The 18103-nt window shown below is 41.1% G+C and overlaps 1 protein-coding gene across 2 annotated transcripts in view; it reads left to right on the top strand.

Moving 5' to 3' along the window:
- Positions 1 to 18103, top strand: part of stpg2 (sperm-tail PG-rich repeat containing 2) — a 55944-nt gene that overhangs the window by 3195 nt on the left and 34646 nt on the right. For both annotated transcript variants that reach the window (XM_020100972.2, XM_069523682.1), the window contains 8 exons: positions 283 to 450; positions 2400 to 2567; positions 5907 to 6022; positions 6853 to 6964; positions 9849 to 9947; positions 16505 to 16664; positions 17497 to 17660; positions 17938 to 18030. In XM_020100972.2, coding sequence (XP_019956531.2) covers positions 283 to 450; positions 2400 to 2567; positions 5907 to 6022; positions 6853 to 6964; positions 9849 to 9947; positions 16505 to 16664; positions 17497 to 17660; positions 17938 to 18030 — 1080 coding nt within the window. The remainder of the gene's footprint in view (positions 1 to 282; positions 451 to 2399; positions 2568 to 5906; positions 6023 to 6852; positions 6965 to 9848; positions 9948 to 16504; positions 16665 to 17496; positions 17661 to 17937; positions 18031 to 18103) is intronic.

Here is an 18103-nt window from a genome sequence, read left to right as displayed (position 1 = left end):
GTTATTTCCTTTGACACTTTACAGCATAAAATATCCACTGAGTCGCAAGTAAAGTTTTGTTAGGAAATTGTTTGCAGAAGAATTCATTTGACCAGAAAGAAGTATAATTCTAATATTGCCCATCAAAACATTCAAACTATTTATTTGTCATATTAGGAAGGGAGGACATGAGAGCAAGGTGAAGATAACAATCTGTAAAGTACGTCAGTGGTGAGCAAATATTTGTTGATTACCATCTCATTTTCTTTTTGCATGTCTTTCTCTCAAATCCTCTGCTTTCAGCTAAATGTCCACGGTGGGCGCAGTCTTCAGAACCGCTCCAAGCGCTTTGAGGAGGCAGTGTCAGCGGTTCCTGGCCCCGGGGCCTACAATGTGCTGCCTGCCTCAGGAAGCTCGCTCAGGGCTGTGCCGGCCGACGCAGGACAGGCCGAGAGGCTTGGCAGAAAAACGGTAAGCACATGGGTGAGCATGGGAAATGAGCCGACAAGTCACAGACAATGATTTTTTAAAATGGATTTGATTGTGTAGTTCATGATTCGGTTCATCTACATTATCTGTGTGACCTTAATGAGAGAAAGGTAGTCATGACAAAGGATCCACAGGTCATTTTCACAGGTACAGCACAATAAAGATAGAAAAACATGTTCAACTCCTCTCCGTGCTCTGCAGATATGTTCCAGTTGTCAAACAAAAGATAGTAATAGCGTTCGTGACTGTTGACTGCCCGTAGTTGCAGACAGTACTTTTAGTTAAAGTACTTTAGCTGCTATTTTAAAACCTCTAATGGAAACACTCCAGAATTTGGTCTCAACAGTAACATCTCCTCTGTCATAGTTAAAAACATTAGCTGTAACTGTTTCATATTCAGTAATGCATACATACAGTGTGACATTGAGGCTTCATAGTTTGTCACAAATCCTATCACAAAGAGGTTTTCATACACGCAGCCTCATTAATTATATATGACAGACTCCGCTTTAATTACAATGATGGAGATGATGAGGACTGAAATATGAAGACCCCAGACAGAGGGAGAGTCTTGTAAAAATCTGTTGCTCCACTTTAGTCGTTAAAGTGACAGATTTTTCAGTATCAGCAAGATCCAGGGAAAGACAGGGAAGTTGTTTCTGCTGCTCTAAATCTGCCTTGAAGCTCCATGCACAGGCTGGTGCTATCTCCAGTTCATTTTTCATAGGTGACAGTCGTCTCATTAGACTTACTATGCTGATTTTTTACTCCTCAGAAGCAGTAACAGTAGCAGAGACAGGTCGTGTCCTATCCAGGGATTTTGTGGTTCTTACACAGTGTCAGCAAAGAATGTGTGAGAACAGCAGTGTCCACTTTACCTCTGTTCATTGTAAAACTCCTGAAATTTCATCTCAACCTTTTTTTCTTTTTGTCGTCCAGCAACAAGGTTTTTGTCAAGGCCCCCTGACAGGATTATCATCACTGTTCATCAAACCCTACACAGAGAAGAGCCTTGCTGGGCCGTAAATCCATTTATTTTCTATAGCAAATGCTCCCTCCTGTATAACGTGAAAGATAACATCTGAGAGTTATAAGTCACACTTCAACTACTTTATCCTGTATAGCTTGCATGATATACGAACAGTTGTTGAGATACAGATAAGTTATAATAGACAAGTTAACACTTTTGAAACCTGATCAAACATGAAAAAGTCTCACGCTCTTCTCCTTCTACACCAGCTGCAATTATCTGAACTAGTGTTGTGATCATTCAGAATTATTCCATGTGAGTCCCCCTCAAACAGTTCTACAATAACATGTCACTTTTTTATTGTTTGGGTTCTGGAGAGTGGAGTTAGAAAACATTGCGTTCATCCAATCTGGTTTATCTGCAATGAAGATTTTATAGTGAATGTTTTTCCTGAAATGAAAGAGAATTTTTGTTCACTACTGTTCACATGTGTGATTTATATAAGTTTGAATCATTTACTTCACTGCTGTTTGTTTTTTATGAATTGCTTGTGAAGTATTTGTTCTACAGACAGACAGATGTTTGTGGAATAAGTAGGTAGATGGCACATACAGTATATCCCAGCTATAGGAAGTGAGTGGAGTAGCTACCGTGTATTTCTACTGTGATGGCTTCACTGCTGTTCCCTCAGCAGACATTGTTCTTATTCCTGCACTTCTACTCCTGTCCTTTCCTTTTTCTTTGTCCTTTCCCCCTTTGTTTCCTTTTTCTTTTCTATCCTCCGTCTACCCTCGCTCAACCCTTCCCTCTCTGGCCCTGTCCTTCCCTCAGTCTCACTCTAAATTGGCCCTAGGCAGTGCGCAGCTACTTTGTAAGTCAAGGTATCCTTTCCATCGCAGACCCCGACTTCTCTTCTCACTCCACCTGTCTTCATCTTGTTTTTTTCTCTCTCCCTGAGCAGTGGCTGCAGGCTAAAAGTCTGCAGCAAGTTCGTCAGTCAGATATCGCATCCATTCCTTCGCCGGGCCAGGCTTATGGCTATGAGGAGGATGCCCTGGGTGTGCTCCTCAAGCAACAGCCCCCTCCAAGGGATACAACCCTGGGGCCAGCCTACTACAACCCATTAATGGTGAGGACACACACACACACACACACACACACACACACACACACACACACACACACACACACACACACACAGTTGCACACCCCTGCTGAAGTTTGAATGTACATCAATCAGGGAATGTGAAGTGCTCATTTGTGCACGCTTGTGTGCTTTCATTAGTCTGTGCGAGTGTGTGTCTGAGTGTACTTACTCTGCCCGCGAGGCGAGGTCCATTAGTGTGAGGCAGATCTAATGCACCACTGAACCCCCACCTCACCTCATTCAGTTGGCCCAAAACCCATTTCCATAGCTAATGAAGGCAGCTCCACTTAAAAAAAGAAAAAGCCACAGCACACCAATGCCATTTCCATTTTACACGCCAACAAGGAGCCATTAGTAATTATTCTTCAAGCTGTATTACAATATTCACTTAAAATAATGCACACGCCTGCTGGTCTGCCTCTCAATTAAGCCATTTTTCATCTGTTAATGACCAGAGGAAGTCAACAGTGTCCTTGAGTGTTGGCCGAGGTTGTATCAACACGCCGGTGCAGCCACGGCAGCATGCTGTGATTTAGGGCTATCAGCAGGGCATCCATCCACAGCGCTTTCTTTCCGTCTCAACTTCTGTTGCTCCCTCGCTTTGAAAGTTCACCCTCCACTTCTGTCTGTCTCCATCCCCTCTGTAAACTCAAACACCACCACCACTAACCCCCTACACGCACCACCCCACCCCGGGCTCCGACTGAGTTCAAAAGGGTGGAGAGGCGGAATTAAGTGGTTGTCTGAGGACGTAACTTCAAAGTGGCGGAGCAACCTTTTGAATGATAAGACATTAGACGGAAATCAAAAGGACATAACTTTGTGTTTTTCTGGCTGGATGTTATTGAGAAACACAAGAAACGTTTTTATCCTGTGACCTTAAACGTATGGTTAAAGTTTGTATCATTACCTCGACCGGAACTTACAACTTGGCCCTAGAGCCCAACCGATATTTATACATTGGGTGAAAATATCATTGCTATGTTTGAGGATGTCTACTGAAATAAAAACCTTTATTTAACGGAATAAACAATTCAGACAAGATGTGCATTTGTTTGGATTTGATGTAAAATCTTTTCTTACTTCAAGGTCTTTATATTTGCGGTTTGTTTTTTTCATTTCAGTCATTTGTTATAAAAGTTAAAAGTCAAACTGTAGATTCATTAGCCTCTAATACATTTCTGTGTCATAAGGGTTTGATAAGGAATTCTTGGGAATGATTGACAAATGTTTTGGTTTTTTTGGGGGTTGATTATATTTGTATTAGAATTTTTTTATGAACATCACTCCCCCAAAAAATCAATCATGCTCTACGTAGTACCATAGAATTAAAGACGAAAACTTGGAGTCCATAATAAAAGCGCTTTGCAAAACTTAGACACAGTATCAACATGAAGTCTATTATCTTGTTTGTGTAGACTGAAGTATTAGATTTAGCAGATTATCATAACACAGCTGGTGATGTGGAACAGAGACTGTTAGTACAGAAGAAATGTGAAAACTGATTTTTATTGGCAGATTATTGATCAATAGGCATTTATATATCGTCTATGTGAAAAATTCTGTAGTAAACCAGTCACACAAGTATCTGTTACTCTTACACAGAATTTGGTTTGAAGATGTGAGATCTAAACAGGGATGTGGGGAGGATGTTGTCCTCTCCAGAACCTCATTCAGATTCAGACCCATGCTGTGTTATGTATCTGTTTGTGTAAATCAACACAAATAGTTTCAGCCCACAGGATCCTCCGCACACACACACACATATACACACACACACACGCACGCACGCACGCACGCACGCACGCACGCACGCACGCACGCACGCACACACACACACACACACACACACACACACACACACACACACACACACACACAACCCTACTGAAACAAAACTTTTATTTCCACTTGAGGTTTTCACTCTCATTTGAATAATAAATAACCCGCGATTGCATTTTTATCAAAGCTGAATTAATATGTTTGTACCCACTCGCTGTGCTTTTGTTTTTCCCTTTTAAAAGCTCTCCTTGACATAAATAGGCAATTTGCGGCTTTAAACTCAGAGCCAGCTGCGATACCATCACAGTGCTCGTTTGTGTGTCTGCACATCTGAACGTCCTTGTTTTCTATCTCCTGCGTCGAAAGATCACGGGACGGAGCCTCAGATCTCGCACTCCAGTCATTGTTGAAGTTGAGTGAAGAAGACAGACACCATATGGAGTCAGAAACCTTTTGAGATTCCCTGCCAGTCGTCCCAGAACCTGCCTCACAGAGCAGCCAGGTCAAGGAAAAAGTTAGAAAAGAGAAGGCAGTTGTTTTTCCAAGTCTGTCTGTCATATGCAGGAGTGAGGGACGGGCAGTGGACTTCAGAGCCAATCTATAAAGTAGAAACACTCAATGAAGATGTCTTACTCGTCCTACTTATGTTTTAATGAAAACTATAACATTTTTATTTTGGGTGAATTTAAATGTCTCATTACTCTACTCTATTACTTAGCCAAAAATACTTTCCCTGCATTTTCCTCTTGCACCATCCTGAAGGTGTCTGTTGTTTTTCAAAATTACTATTTACTTATAAATTGCAGTGTCTTTATAAAGAAGATTGATCAACTGCATCTTGATAACTCCGGGGATCCCCAGACGTCTCCTCTAAATCCATTGTTTTGAGAAAAATATGTGGACAGCTGTTTGATGAATTGCCCTGAATTGTAGATAAGACACTCATGTCCCCCCTCAGGATGAGTTGTAATAGCTTTGGTTGTTATATTCATCCCACACAAACTGGTAGACACAAGATGACACCACGCAGAATGCAAATACACCACAATGACGTCAAATGCCATATGTTAATTAGCATATGGTGGCTCCTCAACAGTTTTAAACATCATTGATTTAGCATTTTGAAGAGACATGCTGCAGCCAATCAGTGGGTTTTGACCCAGTCTTGCTTTATTGCAGCACTCTGCAATATATTTTTGAGAATCTCTCGTACACAGGGTCTCTCAAATGTTGTTTGGTGACAGCTGGCCAGCTCATTTCCAGATGCAGCTGCTCTCGGTTGTTAAGCAGCAGCTGGAGGCAGAAGGAAGCAGGCCGTAAAACTCAGGCAGATAAGAAAGGATGGAGGGTCTCCCATAGATCCCTGACATTTGGCTGAACTTCACATTTCATCTCAGCCCCAACTTCACGAGACCCGACTGGAAGAGGAACCAGAAAAGTGTGAATAAGACAATCTGTCTTGTCCATCCATTTATCATCTTGTAATTTCAATCTCTCTCTTCTTCTCACATTCGTTCTCTCTGTCTTTATCTTCTCCAGTCAGAGAAGAGTTCGGCACAGAAATATAAAGGGGTCCACTTTGGCAACATGACAGGGAAGAGAGGCGAGGAGACGGTGGAGGAGGGACCAGGTCCAGGACAATATTACCCAGAGATGTGAGCATCACACGTCATATTACAGAAGCATGTGTATAAAAACTCATATTAGAGGGGAGTAAAGGTCAGTACCACTTTTATAATGTATGGTAAACATAAGACTACAGCAACAGCTACATGTAGCCAGCTAGCTGCAATGACCTCACTTGGACAAAGCCAGGCGAGCTGTTTGTTCTTATTTAGGTCTTGGCAAGAAAGCAGTTTGTGGGCAACTCCCTTAAAAGTTGATATACTCCAGCATTATTTTACTGAAGTTAGAATATCTTTGTCTTAGATTTAGGTGCTCATTCAGTTTTGAAAATGAATCTTACTCTAAATGAAAATTACACTCAAAATAAATCAGTTTGATAGATCAGTTCATGTAAATGTATAACTTGAAATCTCATCCCCTAAAACTCCACTAAACGGGCCCTCAGTGAAGTGCATACCTCCTATGAGTCCTGGGATGTGACCTGTATATTTAATTGAATGTAATGGAGATGATAACAGGAATCATTGAAGAGAACGATTTTAAACGTCTGTGTTCAGTTGCTAACATACTGTAGCTGCTGTTTCAACCTGTTCTCTCCTCCCCGTCATTCTGTTCATTCCTTCTCTCTCTTATCCTCTACTTCCATCTGCCTTCGGTTTGTTTTTTCTTCCTGTTTACTTTTCCATCATATCTAGCGCTTTCTCTCTCTCTCTCTCTCTCTTCTCTCTCTCTCCCTCCCTCTCTCTCTCTCCTTTGTTTTCTAAATACTCTTCTTTGCCCCATTTCTGTTTTTTTTTTAATCTCTTCAACTTATTTGTCTGTATTGTCTTTTCTCAGACATTTTCACTGTGTCTCTCAGAGTCCCAGAAACACAATATGAAAATATGAACCTTCAAAAAGAACAGAAAAGCAGAGCTGAGCTCAACATCCCTCGCTACCACGAGCTGGTGCCCAAGCAAGAGGAAAAGAAGGTGAGTGTTTGTATTCATGTGATGCTGGGTTTGGATAAATGATACGTCTAAGAGATAAAAGCTTGGAGCAGGTCAGTCTCTGGCCCTGTGTGTGTGTGTGTGTGTGTGTGTGTGTGCGTGCGTGCGTGCGTGTGTGTCACTGTGACCACAAGAGGCAATTAAACCTGCATTCATTGATGTCTTTGCACTTGGGGCAGCACCAAAAGTTCCAAACATGGCACATTATCAGCCTATAATGTTAACATGGTTAATGTGTGTTAGCAGAAATCGAGCAGACACAGAGCAACATTAACGTTTTTTTCTCAGTTTTAGGGCTCAACAGACTCCTGAGGGGAAAAAGTTGCGTTTGTAACGTCTCATTTCATGAATCAAAGTGACAGGCAGCTCAGACAGGAGGACTGAAACTTTGAGAACACATTTTTAGTTTGGAGATGGTGGGTTTTAAATTGAAAGAGCAGCAAATAAAGTATCAACCAGTGGGGGAGACTGAATCAGAGAAATGATCGGCCAGAGAAAAGGTTATACAGTTATTATTACTTTGTGTCTTGTGTATGTATACTTTATTGAAAGTACACGGAAAGCTATCATTAGCACATAATAAATAAAAGATTGCTGACACTACTTACGCCCACACAGTTACTGATGCCACACCAGTTTTTGCATATTATATAATGTGTTGTAATTACACCAAAATGTTCTCAATTATATCTTAATGCCTTGACGTGTTTCAGTAACTTCAGGCAATAGGACCAACCACTGGATATTTGTATGCAGTTAAACTGCTGCTCCCCACTTCACTGCACTCTGACTCAGACTGATTCTCTACACAATAGGATTTGAAAGCTCCAAATTGAGAATGAGTCATTTTGTGATGTTACTTTGGCTTCGTTCTGGATTCATTCAAGTGGTTGATTAAACATGAGATGATTCAAGCCCCTCTGGATCTGTCTGTGTTCGATAGAGGGCAGTAGAACATAAGCTTTGAACACACACACACGCACACACACGCACACGCATGAGTGGAGGAGAGTTACTCACCTGCATATGAACTTGAGTGTGCTGGCAGAGTAATGCTTTGTGATGCCTTATTTTTCTGGATGGTGGGGTAGAGATGGTGAGGCGGGGACTGGATTTGCGGAGAGAGAGGTGAACAGATCCCTGCTGACAAGGACTCGCACCGGCACCCCCCTGAACATTCTGCTCTGCCGTCTCTCCTCTAGTTCAGATGCTCATTTTCTATTGAATACTTCATTATACATGGCAGTTTACTGCATCTGTTCTACCTCTGTTTATAACTATTAAAATATTTTATTATGAAATTCATCCTCTGACTTTGAATCAGCAGCTTTGCCTTCAGCGTACGCTTGTGTGTTTACACCATGCTGTATTTGGACCCCCTATCGTCATAGCTACACCTCCATCCATCATCATTAGTTTCTGACACATCTACTCACATGTACACACACACACTGACCAGATGGGTCATTACCCACAGTGGGGACACTCAGGACAAACGCCTTCACTTCCTAAAGATTAGCAGCCAGTCTGCTTCTAATGGTTTATGGCTGCTGGTGTCGTGGCATTTTGAGGCGTTGTGGGCAGCGACTGAGCAAATCACTTTAACAAGCACTTATCGCGTGTTTCTCTGCATTCAAAAGCAAAACAGATGGAGCTGTGCCTGACGTGACCCTGAGTTTTAGAACCAGAGCTTTATATATATATATGAGAGAGACAGCCCAACACTGGATGTAGAACAACTGAGTCTGTGAAATAAGCTCATTTCAATTATACCTTGTTTGTACGAAGTTAAATAAATGTCATGAAGGTGTTAAGCTTGTGAAATGATGTTTGCCAATGTCTAAATAAAAAAAACTATAAAGAATAAAAAGCCTTCGTGAACATCTAAATACGAAACATCATTTCACACACTCAGTCCGCATATTTGCATCTTGTAAACAAAAAACATTTTTTGCGGCAGTCTCCATACTTCATGTCCTGTTTCCTGCGTGCTCTGTTGGTGTGAACACGTCTCACCTGGAAAATCTCCTGCCGCTCAACTGTCTGGACCTTTTACAAAGTTCATGTCTAACAACTTGACATATCAGGTTAAGGGCAAAAACGATGACACTGTCGTTAATGTCCACGAATAAAGATTTTCCTAAGGGTCCTTAGGAAGGGGGATGGCATTTGCAGATTTGGGTGTAACTGCTAAAAATCTCCTCAGGAATCCATGCTGTTTTACTGCAGACTTCGTTAAAACACCTACAACCTAGCAACCTTCAGTACAGATAAAAAAATGTCCTGATTCTGCACCAGGGAATGTGGAAGTGTGTGCGTCTGTGTGCGTGTGTGATTGTGTTTACCTCTTTCCATCAGCATCTCTGTTAACTGTGACGTCTGGTGTTGTTAGCTGATTTGCTAGTTACAGTAATTACTGCAGACTTCTCCATTGTTGCGGTCCTCTTGACTTGTCACGTATAATAATTGTTACATGATGATGAAAAGACCACACGTGTGTGTTTCTTCCAGTCTGTGTCTGTTACATGTCTTAATTGCAGACCAGAGAAGAAAAATGTCTTCTTTTAACGGTGCCTTGTCTGCGTGTTTCCACCATTTGCTCACACATCTCTTTGCATACTTAATTTTTCTTTCATTTAGTTCATTATCATAATAGTCTTTGCCTCCACCGCCCTGTGCCCTTCGTTTATCTCTAGAACAGAAAGAAATCAAAGAAACTCTCTTCCCTTTTCTCCTCGTTCCTCTCAGTGCCTCATTCATTTCTAATCTTCTAAATGACACCATGACATGAATATTACCAAAGCATGTATCACACTTAATTTACTGTGATTTACTGTATCTTTCCCTCTGTCTGTCTCCATGTCAGGGAGTTCCAGGTCCAGGCCAGTACTACATCAGAAGCCAGTTTGAGAAGTCCAGTGGGAACCTGCCCAAGTTCACTTGTCCCTTCCTTTCTCAGACACAGGTACAGAATTTGGCTTGAGTTCAAAAAGCAAAGAAATTCACGACTCCACTGTGGGTGCGTTTTTAGGTGAATTGGGTTGTACTTTATGGAGCAGGTTCTTTCTCAAGCAATTTTATCTCTGCCTCTGTCCACCAGAGTCTGCTTTATTTCTTTGTTGCTTATCTATTGCATTGATTTAATGTCTGTGTACATTCAGCAGTGACTGACTCGAAGTTCATTATTTACAAATAAGAATTTGAGTCAATCTCAGTGAAGTAAAGCTTCTCTGTATATCATTTTAATTTTCTAATGCCACGTTTCACTGTGGGAATTGCTTCAGGGTGACCAGCTAGGGAAGCTTCAATAAAACCGTGTCTGTCAGTGATGGACAGGTTGAACTGTGCGAGGAGCATGTTCAAATTCAGTCGACCAGCCCCTCTCTAGAGGAAAGGTTGCTCATCACTTCTCCCCAGTTTAGATCTCCATGTTTTAAACAGGCACATATAAAAATAAATCCGCCCCTGCGAATGAGTTTGTAACAATCAGTCTCGTGGATGTACATTAACACATTATTTATCCTAAACAGGACCTACTTATACCAAAACATCCTTTATGCTTTTAAAAGAGACATACATATATTCAGGTTCAAGATTTAGTGCTCAGAAAATGCATCACTTTCCACAAACATTGCTGCAGCTCCTCTTTTCAGCATCTGTCTGAAACATTTTAGCTCCTGTCTCTTTAAGGCCCCCCTTTCCGATGAAACTTAGTCTGCTCTGATTGGCCAGCTGGTCCACTCTGTTGTGATGGTCAAGTGCTTACAGTGCGTGCAGGAAATGTGGATCTCTTGTTAGTGGGCATGTAAGACCTGCTCGGCACTCATAACGTAAAGGTGGCCCATCAGTTGGACTGATGGCGATGCATTTCAGGAGCTTCAGGAGAGCAGCTGGCTTTGGGTTTTTGACTTTGCAGTAGTTTTAACACCGCAACTATATAACACTAGAGGAAACTATATAACACCAGAGGAAACTATATAACACTAGAGGAAAGGAAAAAACTGAAAAAGCACTACATGTCTCCTTTAATAGTGTGGAGGGTGCTCAGTGTGTGGAAGCAGCGCTGTCTCGATAAGGAAGCAGCAGCATCAGAATATTTTAATATATAGACAACTATATGCTCTTCCTGGTGTGAACAGGCAGGCAGGGAATCTGTTACGCTGATAAATCAAAGAGTCTGGTGGAACCCAGTCAATGTACAGAATACAAAGTCTCAACATTAGCTCCCTCTTTTATTGCGTCATGCTATCAGAGGGGAGATTAACGTCTCACACAATGTGTCTCCCTCTTCCTGCTGGGAAATTCAGACTATGCCTATGCCTGCTCGTTCCTCACAGCTTCAGTAATATCTGTTTGGGGCAACTGTGGCTCAGAAGGGAGAGCGGGTCAACCACTCAATTAAAAGGTGATGGTTTGATCTCAGCCTCCTTCAGTCCTTATGATGAAGTGTCTTCGGGCAATGACTGTGATATATAATTTACTTCAACTTCATCAAATTCATCTTTTGTCCATTTTTCTTGGAAATCACAACACTCCACATCTCCTTTTCTTTTCTTGACAGTCACTGTGATGCTTGTCAAGATTGACATGTTACATGTGTTTCCTTCACCCTCACTGTGACCTAACAGACACTCAGTCAGAAGATAACCACCCTGAAGGACACGTCTCAGAGACTGTATAATAAGACGGACAAAATGACAGCTCCCCCCTGGTGAAGCCAGTGCATCACGATTGCCATCTGGTGGCTGGCTGTGGTTCAGGTCATAAATCCTGCTTCCTCCGTGTTAGTGGATGGGACATGGACCACATGGACCAAAGTACATATTAAAAATGTTTCCCTCTGAGATAGTTTCTGCAATTTTAGGTAGATCTTATCACATTGATGTTCGTCCAAGTGTTAATTTTTCCATGAAGATTGGTTTTAATTTGGTTATTTGATGATATAAAAATGTCTTGATTCAAAGCTGTGGGATATGTTGACCGAACACCACAGTTACTGAAGCCATTATCTTCTGCCTACATTACCACCCTTGAATTATTGTTATCTTTATAATCTCTAACTGAAATATAAACTCTCTTCTAGAGATAAAACGGTTTAAAAATGATGATGAGGATTATAGTGACAAAATGATCACGATTATTAGTAGTATCGTGGTACTGTTAAAATGTTCAATATGTACTGAAACACAAGCAACAGTTATTTCAACAAGTTTTATATTGACAGAATATATATTATCAATAAAAATGATGATAGTATTTTCATTATTTATCGAAGGTTGACAACTTGTTAAGTTAAGTGCAGACGTCGACCCCACATGTCAGTCAGGACAGAATATTCACGTGTGTTAAACGTGTGCAATGTGGCAACAGTGGATGTTTGCATTTGTTAGCTTTGGCCAGAGATTACAATCAGTTCTCCTGCTGTTAAAGCCCCCCCCCCAGCACCTTCCAGTACTTCTGCCAAGTTTTTATAACACACACACACACACACACACACACACACACACACACACACACACACACACACACACACACACACACACACACACACACACACACACAACAAATGCCAGGGCGCCTGGACACCGTTGCTCACTGTGGGTGATGCTGGACTGTTTTTACCATGAACTTTACACTGTGGTAATCAACCGCAATGATTTCACATTGTAATACTAACCGTGGGAAATCTTACTGTGGTTGATCGTAAATTCGGTACCTGTTTCATCCCTACTCGCTTCATGTGATCTCCAATAGAAAATACTATTGGTTAGAGTGTTATTATCCGTTTAATTGGGAAGTACTGTATATACTGTATGAGTAGTACAAGGGACCCTGCACTGCTCTCCAGGAAACACCACTTCATTTCCCCTCGCAAACCAAACACTCAGACTCTGTAGTTCCTGGCTTAGCTGAATCACTACTATTCCACATTAAAGCAAATTCTACTTCTTTAGCTTATAACTACTTAATGCTCCACAGACAGAAACCAATCAGACCATATTAAAAAGATTTCTCAGGCATAATCTATAGGAGACAGACATTCAATTTACAGTTTCTCAAAGGAGAGACTGGATTTTATTATGGAATATATAAGATTAAGTTACAGATCCTAGACACTAAGCCGGGCTTTGCTTGTTTAATTAATGTGCTGGGAGTGGAGGATTTCTTCAGATGGGGTGAAGATGAGTTTATTAAGAGGCTCAGAGGAGCCAAGATGAAGGATGTGAAAATGTGTAGTTTTGTGTCTCAGGAATACTTATACTCCTCTGTGGCTCTGCCCCACAGATTCCCTCCCGTGAAACTCTCCGACTGATGTTTTAATTATCACTCTGACACACATGCGCACAATGTGTCACAAAATGTGTGTGTTCTAACACACAAGCATAAATAATTCAGACACACACCTGTGCGACTTTCTTCTGAAGAGGGTTTCGCACACAAGAGGCAAGTTTGCTAGGATTGCTGACATGCACGTACATTAACACACATGCACACACACACAATTCTTGAAATTACCTTAATAACCTCTGAAACATAAAACATTTTGCTAGCTTCCTGGTGAGAACAAGTGATGCAAGATAGCGAGGTTTATTTGAAGTGTGTGTGTGTCACAGTTTGCCCTGACCTAATTTCCCTGGCCTCATGCTGTGTTAGTACGTCGACCCCACGACGCCACGTGTCACAAGTCATCTCCAATGCAGATCTAAGAGCGTCAGTTTTCTCAGATCTTCGTTTCCCTGTGGTTCCATTTCCATCTGACACTGTTACCCTGTGGAGGGATGGAGAGGAAACGAGGGAGGGGGGGAGGGAGCGAAGGAGGGATGGAGGGGAGGATGGGAGGAACAGCTGGAATCTTCCAGTTCTTGCCTTCCCTCCTCCCTTTGACCTCTCAATTTCCCAATATCACAGCATCAATCTGAAACTTGAACACAAGCCTTTTCCTCGATTCCCCCTGCCCTCACTTTTCCACTCATTCCCCCTTTTCCATTTTGTTCCTTCACTTCCATTTATTCATTTGCTGTAATTTTTCAAACCCGGATTTCTGCCTGATATTTGTGAACCCTGATTCCTGTGCTCTCTGATCTCCTGAGAATGAAACTAATACAAAATGAAAGCCATTGATAATGTAGACTGATGATGATGAGACAGTGTTTAGTCAAAAGACCAGTGAAACATGAGGTTTTATCACTCATAAGATTTCGAGCTTTAGGCTCAAAATGTTACCAGCTAGATGACAACCCTCAGCTCTGATACACATCAATGATGTGGGCAGACAGTGCGTGGAACTGAAATGAATTGATTGGCTAATATGATCATTATACAGTAGGCTATGAGATAAATGTGATCTTGCCCAAAGGATGCAGTTGAATAGATGTAGACTTGAAGAAGTGTAGAAGTGTTTTAAGACTGAACGCAAAGCACATTCTCACCCTGCTTCATTTGTGCGTTTCTTCTAAAACTTGCTTTGCTTTCAGTCTGGATTCATCATAACATAAAGTGGCGTGAGTTTTGTTTGGTGCCCGAAGAGCATGAGGCCACGAGAATCCATCTCTTGACTCTGTGGCCTCATTAATCCACATGGATTTTAAAGAAACATTAAACATTTTTTTAATTCAGTTTCAACAAAGTTCAGAGAGAAAAAAATGTCCATGAGTAAGACTCAACAAAAAGACAGAAGGGCAGAGTTGAATTGACAGATGATCACAAACCTCAACTTTAAAACTGACATGAAATGAACAGTTTGTTTTGGCCTTGAAAACCACGTCTTGTACTTCCTGCTCGTCTCCTCTTTTCTCCTTTAGACACTCGCTCCATCTATCACCGCAACACTTCACATCTCCATCATTACCTCTCCTCTCCACTCCAGCAACGCGTCATCTTCACTTGTTCTGCTTTTCCTCTCGTTTCTCCTTTTTCGCCTAAAAGCTCAATAATTCAACTGTGCATTACTAACACAATTTTCATTACCCCAGAAATAAATTTTCCACAGGCTGCATCTTGTTTAACTGGAAAGTTTAAATCAATGACTGGCATGTCTCCAACACGTCACGTTGAAGATTTTTCTTTTGGTTTGAACATCGCATGTGTGTGCGTGTGCGTTGTTAACATGTCCATGTTGGTATTTGAAGGAATCAAGTTCCTTTTAAATGTAGAGCTACATTGAAACACAGTTCACCTTCAGTCATTTTGACAGAAAAAGAAACTTTTATGTGCTCCGGTCTCTTGATTGCCTGCGCTGTTATAACAGTCTATCAGATAAACACATCTGAACCCTGGAAGTGAAGCTGCACAGCAGTTACGGAACCAAATCAGCTCTGATATCAGCAAAACAGTCAAAGAAAATTACATACCTGATTGTGAGCATCATTATCTTTGGATTATCCTGTTTACCACATCTCGTCTTTGCTGTCCTCATCCCGCAGTTTTCTCCTTTTTATTCTTGCTCACAGAAATGTTTTCTTCTTCTCTCCTTTCTTGATTTTCTGTCTCTCAGTTTGAGTGTTTTACATTTTTGGAGAGGAGATTTTCCTGGTTCTGCATGCTGTTTTTGGTGAATTTACAAATATGGATAACAGACAAGTGTTAACAGATGAAGCTGAAGCCCAATTTTGTCAAGCACCATATTTTCGTTTTTGGAGACCAGAAGTGACCATATTTGGAGGAGTGAGAGTTTGAGGACACTGCATGTGCACCTACACCTGCTTGCATTGGATGATAGTAGCTGTCAATCACACAGTATCTAAACCCCAATGCATATCTTCTATTTGACTCTAAATGGGACCATCGGTTCACAAAATGAAGATCTGCTGTTTTGAGGAAGACTTGAAATTATAAACTCCTTTGGAAAACTTGTACTGAAAATGTGTAAAGTAATTTCTCGTCTACATCAATATTTGAATCTGTGGAGTCGCCCTCTGCTGGTCATTTGAGAGAATACAGGTTTCAGGCACTACTGCGTTGGCTTCACTTTCTGCTCCCCAAGTCTATGTCCATTTTTTTGTATACAGTCTAAGTTGCTGTTAAAACATTATCTTTCCTCAAATCAAATGTATAGCTCCATTTCTCATCCTTCCATACATTTTATAGTGAGCAATGATCATTCACAGAGAGAGGACGGACAACAGACAGACAGACAGAGGACAGATGGACAGACAGTGTGTTGCAGACTTCATGTTGTCTGTGGCCAGTTGGTCTGTGTTTGTTCATGGTATTTGATCTCTGACAGTGAGACATGGCTCTCTGTCATTTTCTGTTCCTGTGGATAAAGCAGATATTCACTGCTGGGTTTGTTCTTGTGTTCCAGATGTGCACTGAGTAGAGAAAATAAGTGGATCATTTGTTTTTTAAACAGTGCTGATCTCAGTTGGATCAACAGAAAGTGCTGTTATCATTAAGTATACAGTTTCTGTGTTAGCAAGGAACGAGATTAAGATGATTTTTTTTGTCTCTACTCCTATTTTTCTCCTTCTTCTATGACCTCTCTCTATCTGTCTTCCCTTTCTTTTCATCTCCCTCCATTAGAGGTTTAGTGCTGTGAAAGAAGTGTCGCCCCCTGTTGGTGTGTATAATGACCCGCGCTGTGCCCTGGAGCTGCTGAAGAGGACAACAGGAGTGAAGAAAAGCCCATTTGGCGTCACCGCTGTGCGCTTCAGTCCTAACCACAAAAAATGCTCCACTCCAGGTGAGGATGTGTGGACGCTGCTCAGAGTGAATTTTGTCTTTTGATATATGAAGTTTCATTTAACATCAGCAGTCAATTTTTCTCTTTTCTCTGCCTACTTCCATTTGTGCAAAAGATTAAAAAGTGTTTCTGCTCTGCAGCGATTTCTTATAATAAATCCAGCTCTTATAGACTTAATAACTGTGACTTGTCTCTACTATTCATTTAATGTGAGACATCACTGACACTTGATTTTCAACTTTTAATGTCTGAGGCAGGATTGAAATATGAATCATAAGCTTTCATTTCAAACAAGCATGTTCTTTAAAACATTTTAACTTGACATTTAAGTAAATATTCTGCAGTTTGTATTCACATATTGAACTAAACTGAAAATACAATTTTGCAATTATTTTGCTGTGTGTTTGTGTGTGCCTGTGTGTGTGGGGGGGGTGTAGGTTCACTGTTTACGATCACATTATGGAAAGATTTTCGCCTGGGAACAAAATCAAAATTCCCATAATGTTTATCTTTAAATTTGAAGGTGTAGACAGGTTTTAAGGTTGTCACATGCTTGTATTGTCAAATTTCCATCGACCGTTTTTGCATCTTTAAAGTCAAAATAATTTGAAAAGTAGTTTTTTTTGTGCAGATATGATATATGATATTATACTACTACTATACTGCTAAATAAACAAATATTAGAATAGAAGTATGAGGTTTATTGTCAAACTATGTCGTCAGACAGAACAAACCTCTCCTCTGAGGGATAGTTAGTTCTTCAGGTACTTCAGGATCTATTATCTTTATCAGAGAGACACACACAATAATCCAGCCTGTCTGTTCTCTCCAGGTCCAGGGTCCTACAACGTGTTTGAACAAGGTTTAGCTCAGGAGAGTTTTAAAAAGGCTTTTTTAGAGCGAAGCAGGAAGGGGGGCTTCGGTTCGACCGCCCAACGCAACTCCATCTTTCTCAACAAGGATTCAACAGAGGCCCCCAGTCCAGGGCAATACGAGGTACCACCCATCAGTTCACTGTACTGTCATTCATTTACTCTGTTCTTTTCCTTCTTTCTTTTCTTTCTTTCTTTTGCTCTTTCACTGTTTTGCTTGCCTTCCCCTTTTCTTTTCTTTCTTTTTTCATATCATAATCATCTTGGAGACAAACTACATTCCCTGATATGAACAGGGCTGAAATATACATCTCGATTATTACTTGAGTCCTACAGAAGAATCTTCATTTTCTTCACCATCACCATGTTTGTTTGTGTGACTGCTGTGTGTTTGTATTCAGACAGAGAGGAAGACAGAGGAGCTCTATAAACAGCAGCACACAGCAGTTTTCAAATCAGCCACAGAACGTCTGGCATCGTCGCTACCTGCTAAAGTAAGTCTTCCTCTCTCTCTCAGCTCCATCTCTCTCTCTCTCTCTCTCTCTTCGGCTCTATTGTCTTTGTCTT

This window comes from Paralichthys olivaceus, chromosome 4 (assembly GCF_024713975.1).
Source record: "Paralichthys olivaceus isolate ysfri-2021 chromosome 4, ASM2471397v2, whole genome shotgun sequence".
NCBI lineage: Eukaryota > Metazoa > Chordata > Actinopteri > Pleuronectiformes > Paralichthyidae > Paralichthys > Paralichthys olivaceus.
This window is presented reverse-complemented; position numbering and strand designations above follow the sequence as displayed.